General features: G+C 40.0%; 1 protein-coding gene across 2 annotated transcripts in view; it reads right to left on the bottom strand.

Moving 5' to 3' along the window:
• LOC126337228 (uncharacterized) overlaps positions 1 to 20798 on the bottom strand; it is a 204113-nt gene that overhangs the window by 111883 nt on the left and 71432 nt on the right. For both annotated transcript variants that reach the window (XM_050001449.1, XM_050001450.1), the window contains 2 exons: positions 14201 to 15326; positions 6100 to 6330 (listed from right to left, as the gene is read on the bottom strand). In XM_050001449.1, coding sequence (XP_049857406.1) covers positions 6100 to 6330; positions 14201 to 15326 — 1357 coding nt within the window. The remainder of the gene's footprint in view (positions 1 to 6099; positions 6331 to 14200; positions 15327 to 20798) is intronic.

Genomic DNA, 20798 nt, shown 5'->3' with positions numbered 1-20798 from the left:
ATAGCCTACGGTCACTGAGTGACTGAATTGACAATTTATATCTGCTTACTGACTTAACATAATATCAAAACTGATTAATTTTAGTTAGACTGGTTGGCAACATTTTACTTTTGACTTGATTATATGCTTTTCACATTGCTCTCTTAAAGCTCACTCTGACTTCAATCAAGTTTTGCTTGTCACCTGGACTTCGACTTTGTTGTGATGAAGCTCTCTTTGTTTTCACAGCAACTTTTTTCTCACTGGACTGTGATCGGACTTTCCCACTCCTCACATCCTTGCTTGTCACACATTGTTCTACAATGCTTTCAAATTGTATCCATCTGTAATTCTCATTTTTTTCCTCAGACCTCAATATTTCACACTGATTTCACAAACAACCTACAATCTGTTTTCTGTCATTCTTGCAGATCATTTTTCTTAACATACCTTATAAAATCTGCAATCAATTTTGGTGTAACAGCCTTGAGATTACTGATGCCCTCCTCTACATTAATTGACTCCAAAAGTTTGGATCTGTCAGTTACTAGGAGGTCTAAGACATTGCCCTCACAAATTGCTTCTCTAAATATATGCTTGATCTAAATTTCTGATGTGACATTCAGAACAACGGCACACAAATTCCTGCCTTTGACAACAGTTTTAAGTTTCGCAGTGGGCCCAAGTCACATTCAGGAACAGGGCCACAGCCACAGACGTATTTCCTAAACTGTGCGTTGTACAATGACATAATTTTGCGGGCACATTCATTCTGCACACTTTAGTGCAAATAGTGGTAGTAGTAAAGACAATAAATTACATCACAACTTGAGGCTCCCACTCCATATTGAAAATGTTAATGGTACGACTCTCTCATTCTGTAACTGACAAATCAAATCAACAGCTTGATCTGGAAACTTACCTGTGATAGTCTCTGAAGCACTTTGCCATTATGACAGGCGGTCTACAAAAACATCTGATTAACACATATGATCCACATTTGATGCTTACCCTCACCCAGATTATTTCACATTCTGATTCTGTAAGAACCTCACAAGACATTATAGAGTTCAACATGTTGGCACTACTGGTGCCTGGCCCATCTTTGAGATAGACAAGAATATGGTGAAACATAATGCCTCTGAATTTTTTATGTGAATACTTTTCAAGCTTTTTAAATAAAACAAAATTTACTAGTGTTCTATAGCTTTAGTCTTCACATCTACAAACTCATTTCTCAACATAGTCACCCTGGCAATGAACACATTTCTCCCAACAAGAGACCAGATTGTTGATGCCACCAATGTTGAATGTTTGACTTTGTTGATGGAGCCACTTCATCTCTGCTTGCATAACTATTAAAGTGAAGGCTTCGAAGTTTTTCGCTACACTTAGGAAAGAGATGAAAAAGGGATGAGACCAAGTCGGTACTATAAGGAGAATAATCGATGACAGAAAATAGGAGGTGCTGAACTGCTGCAGACGTAGCTAGACTCAAGTGTGGTTTAATAGTGTCATGATGCAGGAGAGAATGCTCCATGTGCGGGCAAGCTCTTCGGATTCGAATTTTAATTACAGCGCACTGTTTCTCACACACTGACATAGTTGTGTTACACACCACCCTGCTATTCATTACTCATTTTAAATCAGCTTTCTGTTCCTAATACCTTTAATAAATGGAGTCTGCCCCTGTTAGCTGGGGGATCAGCACCACGGAATGCCACGCCAAGAGGCCTGGGTTCGATTCCCACCTGGGGCAGGAGATTTTCTCTGCTCAGGGACTGGGTATTGAGTTGTCTTCATCATCATTTCATCCCTATCTCCGACCCGCAAGTCGCCCAATGTGACATCGAATGCAACAAGTACTTGCCCTCGGCAGCCGAACTTCCCCGAATGGGGGACTCCTGGCCCACTATGCCATATGTTCATTTCCAGTTTTTAAATAAATGGACTAATTCTGAGATATTACCATGAATGCTCCTGCATGTGCATGCCCCACCTACTCAGCTACCCAAGTAGCCACTTCCTTTGCATACTGCATGCTTGACATATTGAGGGCCACCTTATAATTCTCCATCCAACAGGTATCTGGTGTATCTTATCTGCTAAATAATTTATGTATATTGAGAACATTAGAGGTCCTGTTACACTTCCGTAGGATTCACTTGACATTACCTTTGTTTCTAGAGAACATATGTTATCTAGTATAACACACAGCGGTCTATAAGTCTAATTTTATATTCCTGTGAAGATACCTTGGTTAATAGTAAATGATGTGGTGTCGAGCACCTCTTGGAAATCTATAACAATGGAATCTCCATGTTCGCCTGCATTTATTGTTTGCAACTCATCTCAACCTTTAATTTTTGAAGTACGTTACAGTAAATGCTTTTGTACCTGAAGCTTGATTCGTTTATACCAATGTGTTAGAAACTTCCTAAGATAATTGGAGATACTGACTTCTCTAACTGCATAATTTTTTCAGTAATAATCTGAGTGGATTGATGATTTTTATGTTACAATTTGTGCAAAGTACTGTATTTAGATATAAATACAGAGCTACTACAAAAGGTTCTTTAATTTTCAGAGTTCTATATTTTCTGAAGTATTACATGTACAGATATGACAGATACATGAAGAGAGCCATAAACTCACTGAGTTTGCACTGTACCCACCAGCTAGCATTACAAATGCATGTAATATTGTGGAAAATAGAGAGTTTTGAAAATGAATAAATCATTTATAGTAGCCCTTATTATGTGCATATTTTTTTTGTAACCAGTATCAAAACATAATTTAACCATCAAAGTTTGTAAATGCCAATGCAACACTTTTACTCTGTCTGAAGACACATGTATTGTACACATATGAATTCATCATCATAACAGATTAATCAAATAATTACATGTCCTCATGAAAGAAACTTTTGTGAAAGAAATGAAGAGTAATATACATTTCACAAAAGGTTAATGACTGCAGTGCAAACTTCACTGACAACTCATAACATGTAAGCTTTCACAGTCGGCATCTTCATTAATTAAAACTTTTGGGCTGAATTGCCGTGGTCCATATATAAAACTTCTTCTCCTTCCTGATGTTTCGTTGCCTACTGTGGGCAACCTCAGAAGATGTTGCCCGCAGTAGGCAACGAAACATCAGCAAGGAGAAGAAGTTTTATATATGGACCACAGCAATTCACCCCAGAAGTTGCCTGCAGTAGGCAACGAAACATCAGCAAGGAGAAGAAGTTTTATATATGGACCACGACAATTCACCCCGGAAGTTTTAATTAATGTTCATTGACAATTGTTGATATACTTTGCTAGGATGGTTCGCATCCCAAAAATGTACCTCCAGAGGCCAAAAAGTGACAAAATGTTCTGAGCACATCTTTGCAAGATATAGCATTCCTATAATTTGTGTCCTTCAGTACTGCAGGTTTGTCAGAGTCAAAAGATAGTCAAAGTTCTCCAATCACAATCAACAACATTTCTTAAATTGACCATTTTTACCTGTAAGCAGTTCACTTAATAGGCTGATTCACTCAAACATTTCTTCACTTTTTAATACTGGGGTTACCCATGGTCAATGGTTTTTCCTTGTCATTTTTAAATGATGGTACAGCACAGTAACAATTTTGGCTTGCTCTGTCTTTGACCATGCTCCTGTGCCAACTGGACCAGCTGCACATCAATGAACATCTTACTCTACTTTGCAAAACAGTGTGCCGCTCTGTGCAGTTCTGCACAGGCAATGCATTTGATTTGTACGCATTTTTTATATTTAATGCAAACTGTCCCAATCATATAACAATTTGTTGCGAGAGGCTAGAAGCTACTTTCAATCTATCAATTCTCAATTTTGAGAAGAAATACGGTGTTCTATTCACTAGAAAGGATTAAATCCAGTCACAAACCTGGTCTGCTATTCCATAGGATGAGATTTTGTACAATGCAGAATAATACCAAATTCCATCTGGAAGTCAACAAAACATGTTGTCAACATAGGTAAAACCATCTACTGCCTTTTTTATTTCACAGATAAGGAGAATAAGCATGCCATAGCCAGTGGAGCACATGTTGATTATTGCTGATGAGATTTACAATCTCAAAAAGGGTCATAACACACAAGAATAAAATATGTCTCATAACAAAATCTACATGGCTACTCTACAGTTATCAATTTAGTGCTTGGCAAAGGGGTCACAGAACTACCATCACACTATTCTTGATTTTTCCACTTTCAAAAAGCACAAGGGCAAAATGAGCTTCTAATTATTTCTGTGCTAGTTATGATCTCTCTTATTTTATTAAAATGGTAACTTCTTGTTATGTAGGAGAAATTCAACAAAATATTTTCGCATTCGGAGAAGAACGTTGGTAATTGAACTTTCATGAACAGATCTCACCACAAGGAAAAACTTGGTTTTAATGATTTCACCCAACCTTGTGTCTGTGACACTCTTTCCACTATTTCATTGTAATACAAGACAATCTGCAAGCCTTTGAAATTTTGCAATGTCCTCCATCAATGTGATGTCCTCTATAAAGCCCAACTGGTAAAGATCCCATACTGCACATCTGCACTTCAGAAGTGCACATACAAGCATATTGTAGGCAGTCACCTTAGTAGATTAGCTACAACTTCTAAATGTTCTGGCAATTATATGCACCCTTTGATTCATTTTCCACACAACATTTTCAACCTAATACTTACGACTTTTCAGTAATTGTAATCCCCAGTGTTTACTTGAAATGCCAATCTTTATATTTGTGTGATTATCATGAAATCAAAATTTAACTGATACATTTTAGTATTCCTGTGGTGGACCTCCTACTTTCAACTGTTTAGGCTCAAATGCTACTTTTCATACCATGCAGATAATGTGTATAAATAATTTTGCAATTAGTTTTGATCTGCTGATGAATTTACTAGGTGGTAAACAACAGCATCACCTGTAAACAATCTCAGAGGACTGCTCACATTATTTCAAAAATTGTTTACACAGATTAGATCGGCAGATGACCTATAACACTTGCTTGCGGAATGCAAGATATCACTAGTGTTTCACACAATGACTTCTGGTCAATTACCACAAATTGTCAACTTCATGACAGACATAGGTCAAAAACAGAAAGATGTCAGTTATACAATGTAAGAAATAGTATCCATGATACAGCTTCTAATCCTTGTTCTTATGCCCATTATTCCATGCAGCTCTGATACTGAATACCAAAGCCAGAAAGATGACTGAAATTAAATATGTAGCTTTTACATTAAAATTAGTTTGTGCTATATATATATATTACCTTAATGATGATGTAAATAAAATAGAAAGAAACTTCCACATGGGAAAAATATATTAAAAACAAAGATTCCAAGACTTACCAAGCGGGAAAGCGCCGGCAGACAGGCACATGAACAAAACACACAAACACACACACAGAATTACTAGCTTTCGCAACCGATGGTTGCTTCTTCAGGAAGGAGAGGGAAAGACGAAAGGATGTGGGTTTTAAGGGAGAGGGTAAGGAGTCATTCCAATCCCGGGAGCGGAAAGACTTCCCTTAGGGGAAAAAAAGGACAGGTGTACACTCGCGCACACACACACACACACACACACATATCCATCCGCACATACACAGACACAAGCTTTAAATATGTCTGCTTGTGTCTGTGTATGTGCGGATGGATATGTGTGTGTGTGTGTGTGTGTGTGTGTGTGTGTGTGTGTGTGTGTGTGTGCGCGCGAGTGTACACCTGTCCTTTTTTTCCCCTAAGGGAAGTCTTTCCGCTCCCGGGATTGGAATGACTCCTTACCCTCTCCCTTAAAACCCACATCCTTTCGTCTTTCCCTCTCCTTCCTGAAGAAGCAACCATCGGTTGCGAAAACTAGTAAATCTGTGTGTGTGTTTGTGTGTTTTGTTCATGTGCCTGTCTGCCGGCGCTTTCCCGCTTGGTAAGTCTTGGAATCTTTGTTTTTAATATATATTACCTTATACTCTCTCTCTCTCTCTCTCTCTCTCTCTCTCTCTCTCTCTCTCTCTCTCTCACACACACACACACACACACACACACACACACACACACACACATGTATAATTGACATGATATTCTAACCTGTAGTAAGACTGTCAGTCAGTGGCATTGGCAGTGAACAATTGGAGGCACGGTCAAGGTCACTGCTGAAATCTGGAAAGTCACAGAACAGACTTCCAAATTCTGTTACTGGTGGATCAGATGAATTAGGTTCTGTTGCTGTCATATCTGTAACTCTCATTGCTTCGAGACCAGTAGAAGCATCAAATCTGTCAATTTCTTCCTCAAGCTCTTCTTTAACAACTCCAGTCTCTAAAATAACAAAGAATGCATTGTAAAATTACTTTTTTTAACTGCTGCTGTTGTAGTTTACACAGAGTGAAAACTACACTGAATTTAAATAAGTCCTGCAATCTACAATTACTAAAGGTGGCAATATACGTAGATGCCTTTTTCATGCACACATTGATGTCCCAAGCCATCAGCACCATCTACAAATAATTACAATTAACTGCAAAAATAAAAATGTCAGCTAATGTCAATGGCAAAATTGTTTGTTTGTCAATTTATGTAATTTTTACATGAATTGGGGTTAGTCTGTTGTGAATAATAAATGTGGACACTTTCCTAGAGTATTTCTACAGGTTGTTATCAACCAGATGGAAAATGTTTCTTATCATATTTGCGGAATGATAAAATGTGTGGGAGTACAAGTATCAAAGACTGTCAGTGCGTTTGGTGCACCGTGGATGACTATGCTTTATGATAAACCAGACACAAACTGTCCCGTGTGGAGTTGCTATAGTTCAATTCTTTTATCTTGGCAGTTCACGCGTGCCCGCCCAGACATGGGAGATTGCAGCAGTGCCAGCTGTACGCACCAAGACTAGCAGCGCCATAGTATAGTTCGCAAACTTACGCTTAGGGTGGAGTGCGCAGTTATGAAGTAAAGCCACCACGGCCGCATTAACCCTTTCGCTACTACAGAGGTGTGCTCCCCACATTCCACGATGTGCGCGATTTTGTCATCATTGCACTGCTCGCCTGTGCAGACACATGGTGTTTTGACTGCTCTGACACACTTTATCATTCGATTTCACAAATACTATTTGGCCCAAAAATGTGATTTTACACAAGTTCTTGAGTGATACCTTCCCCCCATAATGACTTAATTTTGTTTCGAAGTTCAACGCAGTTATTGTGCAGCATTAGATGTAGTAAACTATTGCATGAAATTTTGAAGAGTTTGCAGAGCTAAAAGTCCAAAAGCATATACTTTTAATATGGTCGATTTTAGTTGCCACTAGAAGTTTCAAAAAATTACATTCAAACAAATAAAATTCATGAAGTAAAGACACTTCAATATTGCATTTAAAATAAAGAAAATATGAAGCACCGATCAGGTTTGAGCTCAAAACCTTTCGCTTAGCAGCCATACACTTTAACCATTACATTAATGCAGCTCGTCATTCAAAACATCTCCTGGAGGACTTTAAGATATGATACAAAATACCGACAAACACTGTTGGTATGATTACGAATTACTCACGTTTTGTCGAAGTACAATAGGAAATAAACAATTACCGCTGTTCTTTATTGCGAAAAAGCTGTTAGTGAGAATGATACAAACACCTTTCCTTGCTACCGCCTGAATTAGGACGCTTATTGCTTGTTTGGTTTAATTAATTAATAGAATATGAAGGAACTGGTATAAAGAATTCTTTTTCCAAACTTTCTATAAAAGAAAGTCTGCTATCAAGACATTGCTTTTGTTCAATTACTTTATTTATGACTGAACGTTTCTAAAACTGAAGACACTCATCCGTGCTCTGCACTGCAGTCGTGCTCTGGCAACGTCATTCCCTGTTCATTGGCTGATTGTGTTTTGTGACGTCAGATGCGCAGAACAAACCTAAACTTGGCCGCCGTCATAAATGAAGCGCACTTTAGTCTCCCATCGGGCGCCTCCCCGGGTGGTGGACTACATCTACATCTGCAGTTATACTCCGCAAGCCAGACAACAGTGTGTGGCAGAGGACACTTTACGTGCCACTGTCATAACCTCCCTTTCCTTCTCCAGTCGCATATGGTTTGCAGGAAGAACGACTGCTGGAAAGCCTCAGTGCACACTCGAATCTCTAATTTTACACTCGTGATCTCCTTGGTAGGTATACGTAGGGGGAAGCAATATATTCAATACCTCATCCGGAAACGCTCCCTCTCGAAACCTGGACAGCAAGCTACACTGCGATGCAGAGCACCTCTCTTGCAGAGTCTGCCACTTGAGTTTGCTAAACATCTCCGTAATGCTATCACGCTTACCAAATAACCCTGTGACGAAACATGCCGTTCTTCTTTGGATCTTCTCTATCACCTCTGTCAACCCGACCTGGTATGGATCCCACACTGATGAGCAATACTCAAGTATAGGTTGAACGAGTGTTTTGTAAGCCACCTCCTTTGTTGATGGACTACATTTTCTAAGGACTCTCCATATGAATCTCAGCCTGGTACCGCCGCCTTACCAACAATTAATTTTATATGATCATTCCACTTCAAACCGTTCCGTACGCATACTCCCAGATATTTTACAGAAGTAACTGCTACCAGAGTTTGTTCTGCTATCATATAATCATACAATAAAGGATCCTTCTTTCTATGTATTCGCAATACATTACATTTGTCTATGTTAAGTGTCAGTTGCCACTCCCTGCACCAAGTGCCTATCCGCTGCAGATCTTCCTGCATTTCGCTGCAATTTTCTAATGCTGCAACGTCTCTGTATACTACAGCATCATCCATGAAAAGCCGTATGGAACTTCCGACACTATCTACTAGGTCATTTATATATATTGTGAAAAGTAATGGTCCCATAACACTCCCCTGTGGCACGCCAGAGGTTACTTTAATGTCTGTAGACGTCTCTCCATTGAGAACAACATGCTATGTTCTGTTTGCTAAAAACTCTTCAATCCAGTCACACAGCTGGTCTGATATTCCGTAGACTCTTACTTTGTTCATCACGTGACAGTGAGGAACTGTATCAAACGCCTTCTGGAAGTCAAGGAAAATGGCATTTACCTGGGAGCCTGTATCTTATATTTTCTGGGTCTCATGAACAAATAAAACGAGTTGGGTCTCACACGATCGCTGTTTCCCGAATCCATGTTGATTCCTACAGAGTAGATTCTGCGTTTCGAGAAATGACATGATACTCGAGCAAAAAACATGCTCTACAATTCTACAACAGATCGATGTCAGAGATATAGGCCTATAGTTCTGTGCATCTGCTCGATGACCCTTCTTGAAAACTGGAACTACCTGTGATCTTTTCCAATCATTTGGAACCTTCCGTTCCTCTAGAGACTTGTGGTACATGGCTGTTAGAAGGGGGGCAAGTTCTTTTGCATACTCTGTGTAGAATCAAACTGGTATCCTGTCAGGTCCAATGGACTTTCCTCTGTTTGAGTGATTTCAGTTGCTTTTCTATTCCTTGGACACTTATTCCAATGTCAGCCATTTTTTCGTTCGTGCGAGGGTTTAGAGAAGGAACTGCAGTGTGGTCTTCCTCTGTGAAACATCTTTGGAAGAAGGTGTTTAGTATTTCAGCTTTATGCGTGTCATCCTCTGTTTCAATGCCATTACCATCCCAGAGTGTCTGGATATGCTGTTTAAATCCACTTACTGATTTAACGTAAAACCAGAACTTCCTAGGATTTTCTGTCAAGTCAGTACATAGAATTTTACTTTCAAATTCACTGAACTCTTCAAGCATAGCCCTCCTTACGCTAACTTTGACATTGTTTAGCTTCTGTTTGTCTGAGAGGTTTTGGCTGCGTTTAAATTTGCAGTAAAACTCTCTTTGCTTTCGCAGTAGTTTCCTAACTTTGTTGTTGAACCACGGTGGGTTTTTTCCCATCCCTCACAGTTTTACTCGGCACGTACCTGTCTAAAACGCATTTTACGATTGCCTTGAACTTTTTCCATTGGTGGATTGGGTAATGTTCACCAAATATGGTGGACACTGGGGAAATAAAATACCTAGGGCGAACCAAAACTAGCAAAACAACTGCTGCCTTTCAGTTGGGATTTAGGTCTCCAAAGGCTAAGGGAAGAAAACACTGATTAAAAATCACCTGTCCCCCATTAGGGGTTGGACGCAGGGTTGACAGCCTGCTCTGTAAAAAGCAATTGTTGCAAAACTTCTACAAAGTAAAGTTGGACGGATGAAGGACAAAGAGGATGGAATACAAGTAAATGAATGAGGGAAAATAAGAAAGAAGAGAAATATAAGGCGCAGATCAGATCTATATATTGGTACTTGGAATGTGAGATCCCTATATTGACCAGGAGCACTGAAAGTAATGCTGGATCAAATAATGAATCTGAAGCAAAGTATAATAGCTCTACAAGAAATAAGATGGACAGAGAATAGAGTTTTAGAAAAGAAAGAGGCGAATATATTCTATAGCTGCAGTGAAAGAAATCATGAGTTGGGGATAGGACTAGTTGTATACCATCAATTAAAGCATTTGGTAATAGGGTTTACACCCATTAGTCCAAGATAATCAACACTCAGGATAAAGGGGAAATTCTCTAACTATTCCATAATTAATGCCCATGCACCAACAGAAGAATCTGAAGAAGAAGAGAAAGAAGTATTCTATGAATCTTTGGAAAGAGTATATGATGAGTGCCCAGTGCATGATATTAAAATAATAGCCAGAGACCTAAACGCTCAGGTGGGGAAAGAACAGTTTGATAGACTGATAATTGGCCCCCACAGCAAATGCGCAACAAGTAATGAGAACGGAACAAGACTTATACTGTTCACAGCATCTAGAAAAATGGTAATAAGATCAACACTGTTCCCACATAAAGAAATAGATACGGGAACATGGAACTCACCAGACGGAAACACAGTAAACCAGATCGACCATGTTTTGATAGATCTGAAACACAAATCGGACCTACTGGACGTGAGGAGTCTCAGAGGCCCAAACATAGATACAGATCATTTTCTAGTATGGGCACAGGTGACGGCAAGGATATCTAACGCAGCAAAAGGAGACCGACCCAGGGCACAGAAATATAGTGTAACAACATTAGAATCAGTGGAAGTTAGAAAACAGTGTCAGAAGAAGATTACTCAGATTCTGGAAAATGCTGGAGAATATAATAATATTAAAGATCAGTGGGAAGCGATAGAAAAGACAGTGGAGACATCGGCAAGAGAGATACTTGGAATTGGGACAAGACAAGTAAGACCATCATGATTTGATACTGAATGCGAAATAGTAACTGAAGAAAAGAACAAAGCATATAGGAGGACACTTTGATCACACTGTACGAGGAGAATAGTAGAAGAATACAAAGAAAAAAGGAGGATTGAAAAGAGGACTCACCAAAGAAAAATGAGAGAATGGATGAAAGCAAGTGTCAAAAAAATGGAGCTCATGAGAAGCAAAAATGAAATAAGAAAATTCCATAGAGAGGTGAATGCAGTACAGAAGCCTTTTGGTAGTAAAACAAGCTTAATAAAAGGTGAGACAGGGAATATACTAAGTGAAGAGAAGGTAATATGCGAAAGATGGCGCAGGTATTTTGATAGTCTTCTCAACCCTAGAATATCTATACCAGAGAATGCAACAGACACAAAAGGGGGAGAGGACCCAGACAACAACACTACCCCACCAAATATAGAAGAAGTGAAAACTGCCATGAAGAAATTGAAAAACAACAAGGTGGCAGGGACAGATGGTATTCCACCAGAACTGTTTAAGCAAGGCAGAGAGCTGGAGCAAAGCCTTCTGAAAATGGTCTCCAGAATACGGGAAGAGGAGAAAAGGCTCCGACAATAGAAAGAGGGTATCATACGTCCCATATATAAGAAAGGAGATAAGATGGAAAGTGGCAATTACAGAGGGATCACACTACTTAATTTGGGATATAAAATATTCTCTAATATACTATTTGACAGAATACTCCCTATCATACAGAGGGAGACGGGACCGTACCAATGTGGATTCCTTCCCGGGAAGTCAACTATAACACAGGGTTGGAACGCATCACCTCTTTATAGATTTCAAAGCAGCTTATGATAGCATAAATAGAGAGCAGTTATACCAAGCTCTAGATCAACTGGGAATCTTGAAAAAGTTGGTAAGGTTGGTGGGAATGACAATGATCGAAACACAAGGTAGTGTAAGAATAGGAGGAATGATGCCCAATAGATTGAATATTAAAAACGGAGTGCGACAAGGGGATGCATTGGCATGTCTTCTCTTTAATGCCGCCCTGGAGAAGGTGATGAGAAACACAAACCTTCTGAATAGGGGAACGATCTTCTATAAATCAGTGCAGATACTGGTCTATGCAGATGATACATATATAATAGCAAGGACCGAAAAAGGCGCTGATGACCTCGATGTTGAGTGCCCGTAAGCCCCAACACACACACACACACACACACACACACACACACACACACACACACACACACACACACACACACAGGACCCAAAAAGCAATGGAAGAGACATTTACAGCTCTTGAAGAGGCTAGTAAGAACATGGGGTTAATTATTAATGAACAAAAAACAAAATATATGGCAGCTGGAAAAGCACATAGAGAAAATATGCCAAATGCGATAACAGTGGGCAATTATATGCTTGAGAGAGTTGAACATTTCAAGTACCTGAGCTCGATAGTTACGCATCTAAATAATACCTCCTATGAAATTAAGCAGAGATTAATACTAGCCAATAGAGCCCATTTTGCCCTAACGAGACTTTTGTCCTCGAGGCTCCTGACTCATACCACAAAATTAACTATGTATAAATCACTTATAAGACCAGTGCTTAAATATGCCTCTGAAGCCTGAAAATTAACAACTAAAGATATTGAAACACTGGATGCATTTGAAAGAAAGGTACTTAGACAAATTATCGGCCCAATCTGTGAAAGAGGAAGATGGAGGAGGAGATACGACCATGAGTTATATATCATATACAAAGATCAACCCATCAGAAGGATAGTTAAATCATCCAGACTGAGGTGGGCAAGACGTGTGGCTTTCATGAATGATACAAAAGTACCAAAAAGAATATTACAAGAAAAGCCAGGAGGGCAGAGAGAATGTTGTCGACCAAGAGCCAGATGGGAAGATGGAGTAATCGAAGATCTTAGGAAGATGGGCTATAGAAACTGGAGAGTATTGGCAAAGGACTGAGAGAAATTGAAGGAAATTGTAGAAGAGCTCATCATGAGCTGCAGAGCCAAGAAAGAAGAAGAAGAAGAAGAAGAAGAAGAAGATACACAAATTGTGTGTAGTATTGGGTAAAATCAAGACAAAATACCAGAAGATGTGAAAATTCAAGATTTTGTCACAAAGAATTAAATGACTACTGAGGCAGAAGTGATGTCAGAACTCAATCACCAGCTAGAACACAGTATTTCTGCAACTGCAGTCTCACATGATGTGCACACAGTGAACACCTGTTATGGGTAGCAATTAGCATAATGGGATGCAAAAAACCATATAACATACACCAAAAATAATTGGAAGAGAGGAATGTAATAGCCTTGTGAACAAATGTTCAGGTTCATACGTTTTAGAAACTCGCAAACCATTATGTCTGCTTCCTGCAGCTAAACATGGCTATGCAATGCTGTGTACTGCATGAAATTTCTCCATGTTCTACAGATCTTGCTGTTACTGTTCAAGGAGAATTTGCAGCCAATGCTTATGTAAACAATTTATGTATTCCACTGAGTAGTGGATATTGTCTTTAAAAAGAAAAAGGATTCTCTAATTTCATACTTGTAAGTTCTATTCAGGTATACTAAGCCAAACAAGTAAATTAACTTCAGTACCTTCAGTACCTAAATCTACCTGCCTTAAACCCTGCAAGCACATGAATTGACTTGCCTTTTGTGTTTTTTTGTATCATATCAGAGTGTGCAATCCAATTCTCCAATTGTTTGTTAGTCTGTAGCGTAGTAACTGGGGCATACTCTGAGTTAAGAACACCATAAAACAAGATGCAGTAACTGTTCACTTTCCCCATGAAAATGTTATAACTAATTCTGACACACAAATGTATAAAATTTACCTAACTATACAATTTATGAAAAAGATGAAGCAATTTTAGAATGAAAATTGAGACAACAAAAAACATACCTCGTTTCATTTCAGGAAGAAGATCTGACAAATCTTTTTCAGGTACGCATTCCAGATTAGCCTGCCGACACAAAGCCTCTTGAAGTTCCTGCAGTTCTTCAAGGCCATCATCACTAATCTCACGATCCATGCCTTCTGTACTTGCTCCGAGTCCATCAAGCTGTAGCAGATCACCAAGTCTTTCAATCAGCTCAGAAGGCAAACTTGCAAGATCCACAGCAGCATCAGCATCTGCTTCCAAATCTGGTGGTGCAGTGGGTTCCATGGACTGCACTGTACTACTGCAGTCACGCCTGAACCGTGCCTCTGCCAACCGCCGCATATGCCGTGTCCATGCCGTACGATGCTCATTTACGAGATGGCATAAAGCATGCTGTACACGGCGTGATTGTGTCGGATTGTCGACTATATCTCGCACACTGGCAGCACCCATACTTAAGAGTTTTCGCATGACATTTCGTTTTAAAGTATCAACAGAGTCACTTTGGACACGAGGCTCTGTTGTTGTAGGAAATGGTGGTGGAGACTGAAGGGAAGCTGAACGTGTACGAGGATGTGCAGGCATTGTTGAGCAAGATTCTGAAGAACGTCTTGTACGTTCCATCAGTGTAGTATTTTGAGCTTTTCGAATGGCAGAATCTTCCAAATTAGTAACTGTATTGTCAGTTGCCTCTGAATTCTCTGTATTTACAAACACTGACTGTGACACTGCTTTTTTGGGCTCACAGACATTTTTACTCATCTCTTTGTCTGTCCCTGTTTCACAATATCCAGAAGGTTCTTTATCATGCAAAATGTCCTTTATTGGCTCTACATGATCCACAGACTTCAGCCCAACTTTATTATCCAGTGTGATAGAATTATTTGCTTGTTTCTGACATACATCTACAGCCACAGCATCCACATTCACTTTCAAAACATTTGTTTGATCTTCTGGTTGCAATTCATTACTAGTATTGTCCTCCAAAATTGTGTGGGATTCACAATCTTCACCTGTTGTAGGGTCTATGCCTGGCTCAGGTTTACATACTGTACTCGTATTTTCTTTCTTTTCCTCCTTACTGTCTGAAGAACCAACAATTTTTCCAGTGTGTGATTCATCATCAGAAGAATCTTCTATTGCAACCTGCAAAAAGGCCAAAGAAACTTATGGCACTCAAAATACAACATCAATTGGCAGTAGCTCTTTTCCTTGGGAAGCATTAATATAAACACAACAAAAAAGTCAATGTTTTGACTTTTCTAACATGTAATAACATTTACAAAAAGAAACAACTGAACTGACTGTATGTATAATTCAAGAGACATGTCAACCTACAATGCGAAGCAAGAACAGTTTTATTACTGATAACTGTTTTGCACAAACATACACAAAGAGTGAGGTACCTAACTTATCACCCAAAAAAATTATAACTTTTGACTTGACAATATTACGGAAAGGACAGGTTGCTACTCACTGTAAATTTGACACACTGTGTTGCACACAAGCACAATGTAAAGACTGTTACATATTTAGCTTTCGGCCAAATGATTCTTCAGAAAAGAAAACACCCATTCATGCACTCATGACTGCCATCTCCAACAGCTTGAACGGGAATGTGAAACAGCAACCTGGATTTGGGCAGGGATGCAGGAGGGATAGCAGGACACAGGTGTGAGGGAAGAGCAGAGCACTGTTTGGCTAAGTGTGCAGGGACTACATGGAGGCCAGACGAAACTGACAGGCACAGCTTGAGAAGGGAGGTGGGGGTGGGGGAGGTTGGGGGGGGGGGGGGATGGAAAAGGAGAAAAACTAGGAAAGATGGGCAGATACGTTGGCAGAAGGCAGAAAACAATGACAGTGAGGGAACGTGGATATAGAGGAAATTATAGGACAGAGGGGGCAGAAACTGTTGAGTGAAGGGTGTGGGATAGTAGGTTTCTTTAGGTTGAGGCTGGAACAATTTCGGAAGTGGAGAATGTGTTGTAGGGATACCTCTAATCTATACAATTCAGAAAAGTTGTGGTGAAGGGACGATCTAGATGGCCCAGGTGTATTTTTTGCCACAGGATGGTCTACCATGCACCTGGTGACAGTTTGGCAGTGAGCACTCATCGTGGTGGACAGTTGGATGGCAGCCATGCCAATATAGAAAGCTGTGCAATGACTGCAGTAGAGCTGGTACATGACATGCCTGCTTTCACTGGTGGCCTGGCCTCTGATGAGGTTGGGCAGACCTGTGACAACTGGAACAGGAAGAGCTCGGTGAGTGGATTGGGCAGGTGTTGCCCTTTGGTCTTCCACTGGGATATGATCCCTGTGGCGAGGGGCTGGGACTGGGAGTAGCATACAGACAGACTAGGATGTTGTGGAGGTTGGGTGGATGACAGAATGGCAAATTAGGAGGGATGGGAAGGATCTTGGGTAGGATATGCCTCATTTCAGGGCATGATGAAAGGTAATCAAAGACCTGGCAAAGGATGTGGTTCAATTGTTACAGTCCTTGGTGATACTGGGTGATGAAGGGGGCACACTCTTGTAGTTGGTTTTTGGAAGTGATGGGAGGATTGGGGTATTGGGGAAATGACATGGGAGACCTGTTTCCAGACTGGGTCTGGGGGATACTGCCTGTTTTTTAAGACCTTGCTGAGATCTTCAGCCTACAGGGAATTCCTGTCACTGCAGATCAGCCAGCCTCTGGTGGTCAGGATGTATGGGAGGGATTTTTTGGAGAGGACAGGATGCCAGCTGTCAAAATGCACATACTGTTGGTGGTTGGTGGAATTAACATGGACAGAGCTGTGGATAGAGTCATGAGAGAGGAGGAGGTCAATTTCCAGGAAAGTGGCACACTGGGTTGAGGACAAAGTGAAGCAGTTAGTAGAGAAGGTGTTGAGGTTATGAAGGAATGAGGATAGAATGCCTTGGCCCGAGTCCAGATCATGAAGATATCATTAATGAACAAGAACCAGAGCAGGGGTTTGGAGTTTTGGGAGGCTAGGAAGGTTTCCTCTTGATGATCCATAAACGAGTTGGCATAGAAGGGTGCTACGCATGTGCCAATCACTGGGTCACAGGTTTGTTTGTATATCTTCCCTTCTAATTAGAAGCAGTTGTGAGATAAAATTAAGTTAGTAAAAGGTATAAGGAGTCTGGAGTGTGAACAACATTGGGAAAGGTAGTGTTCAGTAGCAACAAGACCATGGTCATGAGGGATGCTGGTGCACAAGGAAGTGGTGCCAAAAGTAACAACTAGCAATACAAAGGGTTAAGGAATGGGGTTGAGGAGAGTCAGTAAAGGAACTGGTAGGTATCTTTGAGATGAGAGGCTAGATTTTGGGCAATTGGACAGAGGTGTTGGTCAATGAGGGCTGAAATTTTTTCAGTGGGGACACAATAACCAATCCTTGTTTAATGCCATTAACATTTTGAAGACTGGCCACTTCGAAGGATGTCGGGCCTAGAAACTCAGCCATTTATGCCATTATTTAAAGTGTTACTGGCACATGTGTGATTGATATATCTTCCAGAGTAATATATAATTTAAAAAACCAAGCTTCAAAATGTATTTTCCATATTTATTTAGTGCTTTTATAACTAACAAATTTTAAAATAATGAGGGCAAACAATATAATTATTTGCTTTAAAAAAGTTGCAATGTGAGTTACTGAACAACTTCTTTCTCTCGAGCTTCCAAAATTTCTTTCTTGCTCAACAAACTTGACAGATTCATAGCAGAATTACAGAAAACTGAGAAACTTAACAAGTACAGGCACAAAATTATGTCAATGCGATTACATATTGGTTCAGAGATTCGCAAAGGCGGCTGTTATGTTTGCTAATGTTTCTTTTGAAATAATTTTACAAATTGACAACAGAAGGCATCTTATGTCAAGGGACAGGTAGAAATATATACGTCCATTATTCTCTTATGAATGATGAACAGTTTTTGTGCGATAGGTGGCGTGCGCATCAAGGAAAGCGTGGCCTGAGCTGCACTCGGACACAGTTCTTTGAACACAACGTTGTGGCTGGAGCTACGCTCGGGTTTTGTCACCAAAGTGTTAAGGGTATGAAAAACAGAAAGTGGGCTGATGATGGAGCAGTGACCCTCAATGCCAATAAATTAACGTATTGCACAAAACCTCGAAAAGCCCATTATGGTATGATTACACTATTCAAGATAAATCATCACACAAAGTAATATAAAGGAAATAACCACATAAAAATAGCTGTAGAAAAAGCAGATACTTGGCTGAGATGTATGGGAAGAATCTTGTTGTTGTTGTTGTTGTGGTCTTCAGTCCTGAGACTGGTTTGATGCAGCTTTCCATGTTACTCTATCCTGTGCAAGCCTCTTCATCTCCCAGTACCCACTGCAACCTACATCCTTCTGAATCTGCGTAGTGTATTCATCTCTTGGTATCCCTCTACGATTTTTACACTCCACGCTGCCCTCCAATACTAAACTGGTGATCCCTTGATGCCTCAGAACATGTCCTACCAACCGATCCCTTCTTCTGGTCAAGTTGTGCCACAAACTTCTATTCTCCCCAATCCTATTCAATACTTCCTCATTAGTTATGTGATCTACCCATCTAATCTTCATCATTCTTCTGTAACACCACATTTCGAAAGCTTCTATTCTCTTCTTGTCCAAACTATTTATCGTCCATGTTACACTTCCATACATGGCTACACTTCATACAAATACTTTCAGAAATGACTTCCTGACACTTAAATCTATATTCGATGTTAACAAATTTCTCTTCTTCAGAAACACTTTCCTTGCCATTGCCAGTCTACATTTTATATCCTCTCTACTTCGACCATCATCAGTTATTTTGCTCCCCAAATAGCAAAACTCCTTTACTACTTTAAGTGTCTCATTTCCTAATCTAATCTAATCACCCGACTTAATTCGATTACATTCCATAATCCTCGTTTTGCTTTTGTTGATGTTCATCTTATATCCTCCTTTCAAGACACTATCCATTCCGTTCAACTGCTCTTCTAAGTCCTTTGCGGTCTCTGACAGAATTACAATGTCATCGGTGAACCTCAAAGTTTTTATTTCTTCTCCATGGATTTTAATACCTACTCCGAACTTTTCTTTTGTTTCCTTCACTGCTTGCTCAATATACAGATTGAATAACATCAGGGAGAGGCTACAACCCTGTATCACTCCCTTCCCAACCACTGCTTCCCTTTCATGTCCCTCGATTCTTATAACTGCCATCTGGTTTCTGTACACATTGTAAATAGCCTTTCGCTCCTTGTATTTTACCCCTGCCACCTTCAGAATTTGAAAGAGAGTATTCCAGTCAACATTGTCAAAAGCTTTCTCTAAGTCTACAAATGCTAGAAACGTAGGTTTGCCCTTCCTTAATCTAGCTTCTAAGATAAGTCGTAGGGTCAGTACTGTCTCACGTGTTCCAACATTTCTACGGAATCCAAACTGATCTTCCCCGACATCGGATTCTACTAGTTTTTCCATTCGTCTGTAAAGAATTCGTGTTAGTATTTTGCAGCTGTGACTTATTAAACTGATAGTTTGGTAATTTTCACATCTGTCAACACCTGCTTTCTTTGGGATTGGAATTACTATATTCTTCGTGGAGTCTGAGGGTATTTCACCTGTCTCAGACATCTTGCTCACCAGACGGTAGAGTTTTGTCAGGACTAACTCTCCCAAGGCTGTCAGGAGTTCCAATGGAATGTTGTCTACTCAGGGGGCCTTGTTTCGACTCAGGTCTTTCAGTGCTCTGTCAAACTCTTCAAGCAGTATCGTATCTCCCATTTCATCTTCATCTACATCCTCTTCCATTTCCATAATATTGTCCTCAAGTACATTGCCCTTGTATAGACCCTCTATATACTCCTTCCACCTTTCTGCTTTCCCTTCTTTGCTTAGAACTGGGTTTCCATCTGAGCTCTTGATATTCATACATGTGGTTCTCTTTCCTCCAAAGGCCTCTTTAATTTTCCAGTTGGCAGTATCTATCTTACACCTAGTGAGATAAGCCTTTACATCCTTTGGGTAGAATCTTAAGAAGTGCAATTCATCCACAACAACAGTGATCTACAAAATGTCTTGTCAAGTGATTTTAAGCACTTCTTATCAGTCTGGGAACCTTGCTAAGTAGGATTAATTCAAAAGAGAGAGAAGATGCAAAGAGCAGCTGCATATTTTGTCAGGGATGTGTCTAATAAGTGCAAGAAGGTTACAGAAATGCTCATTGACCTACAGTGGCAGGGCTACATGAGAAGCATTGTACATAATGGAGAAGTTAACCGATAAATTTCAAGATCATAAATTTCATAAACACAGTCAATACATTAAATCCTACAGCAAACATCCCACAAAATAACCACAATGAGAAAATTGGAGAAATTAAGAGCTCATACGGAGGCTTAGTGAAGGCTTTTCTTCCCAAGTATCATTCATAACTGGAACAGGAAATGGGGAAATAGATAATCATACCAGAAGTACCTTCCACCACACATTGCCATGTGGCATGCAGTGTATAGGCAGAGATGTAATGGTAGAACCGCCCTTGACGAACAAGGCACTGATTCAACCTACAATAGTGTATAGAAGAATGTCAGTGCTACAGC

The sequence above is a fragment of the Schistocerca gregaria genome, chromosome 1 (assembly GCF_023897955.1).
Source record: "Schistocerca gregaria isolate iqSchGreg1 chromosome 1, iqSchGreg1.2, whole genome shotgun sequence".
NCBI lineage: Eukaryota > Metazoa > Arthropoda > Insecta > Orthoptera > Acrididae > Schistocerca > Schistocerca gregaria.
Note: the sequence above shows the minus strand (reverse complement) of the source record. Positions and strands in the feature narration are given on the sequence as shown.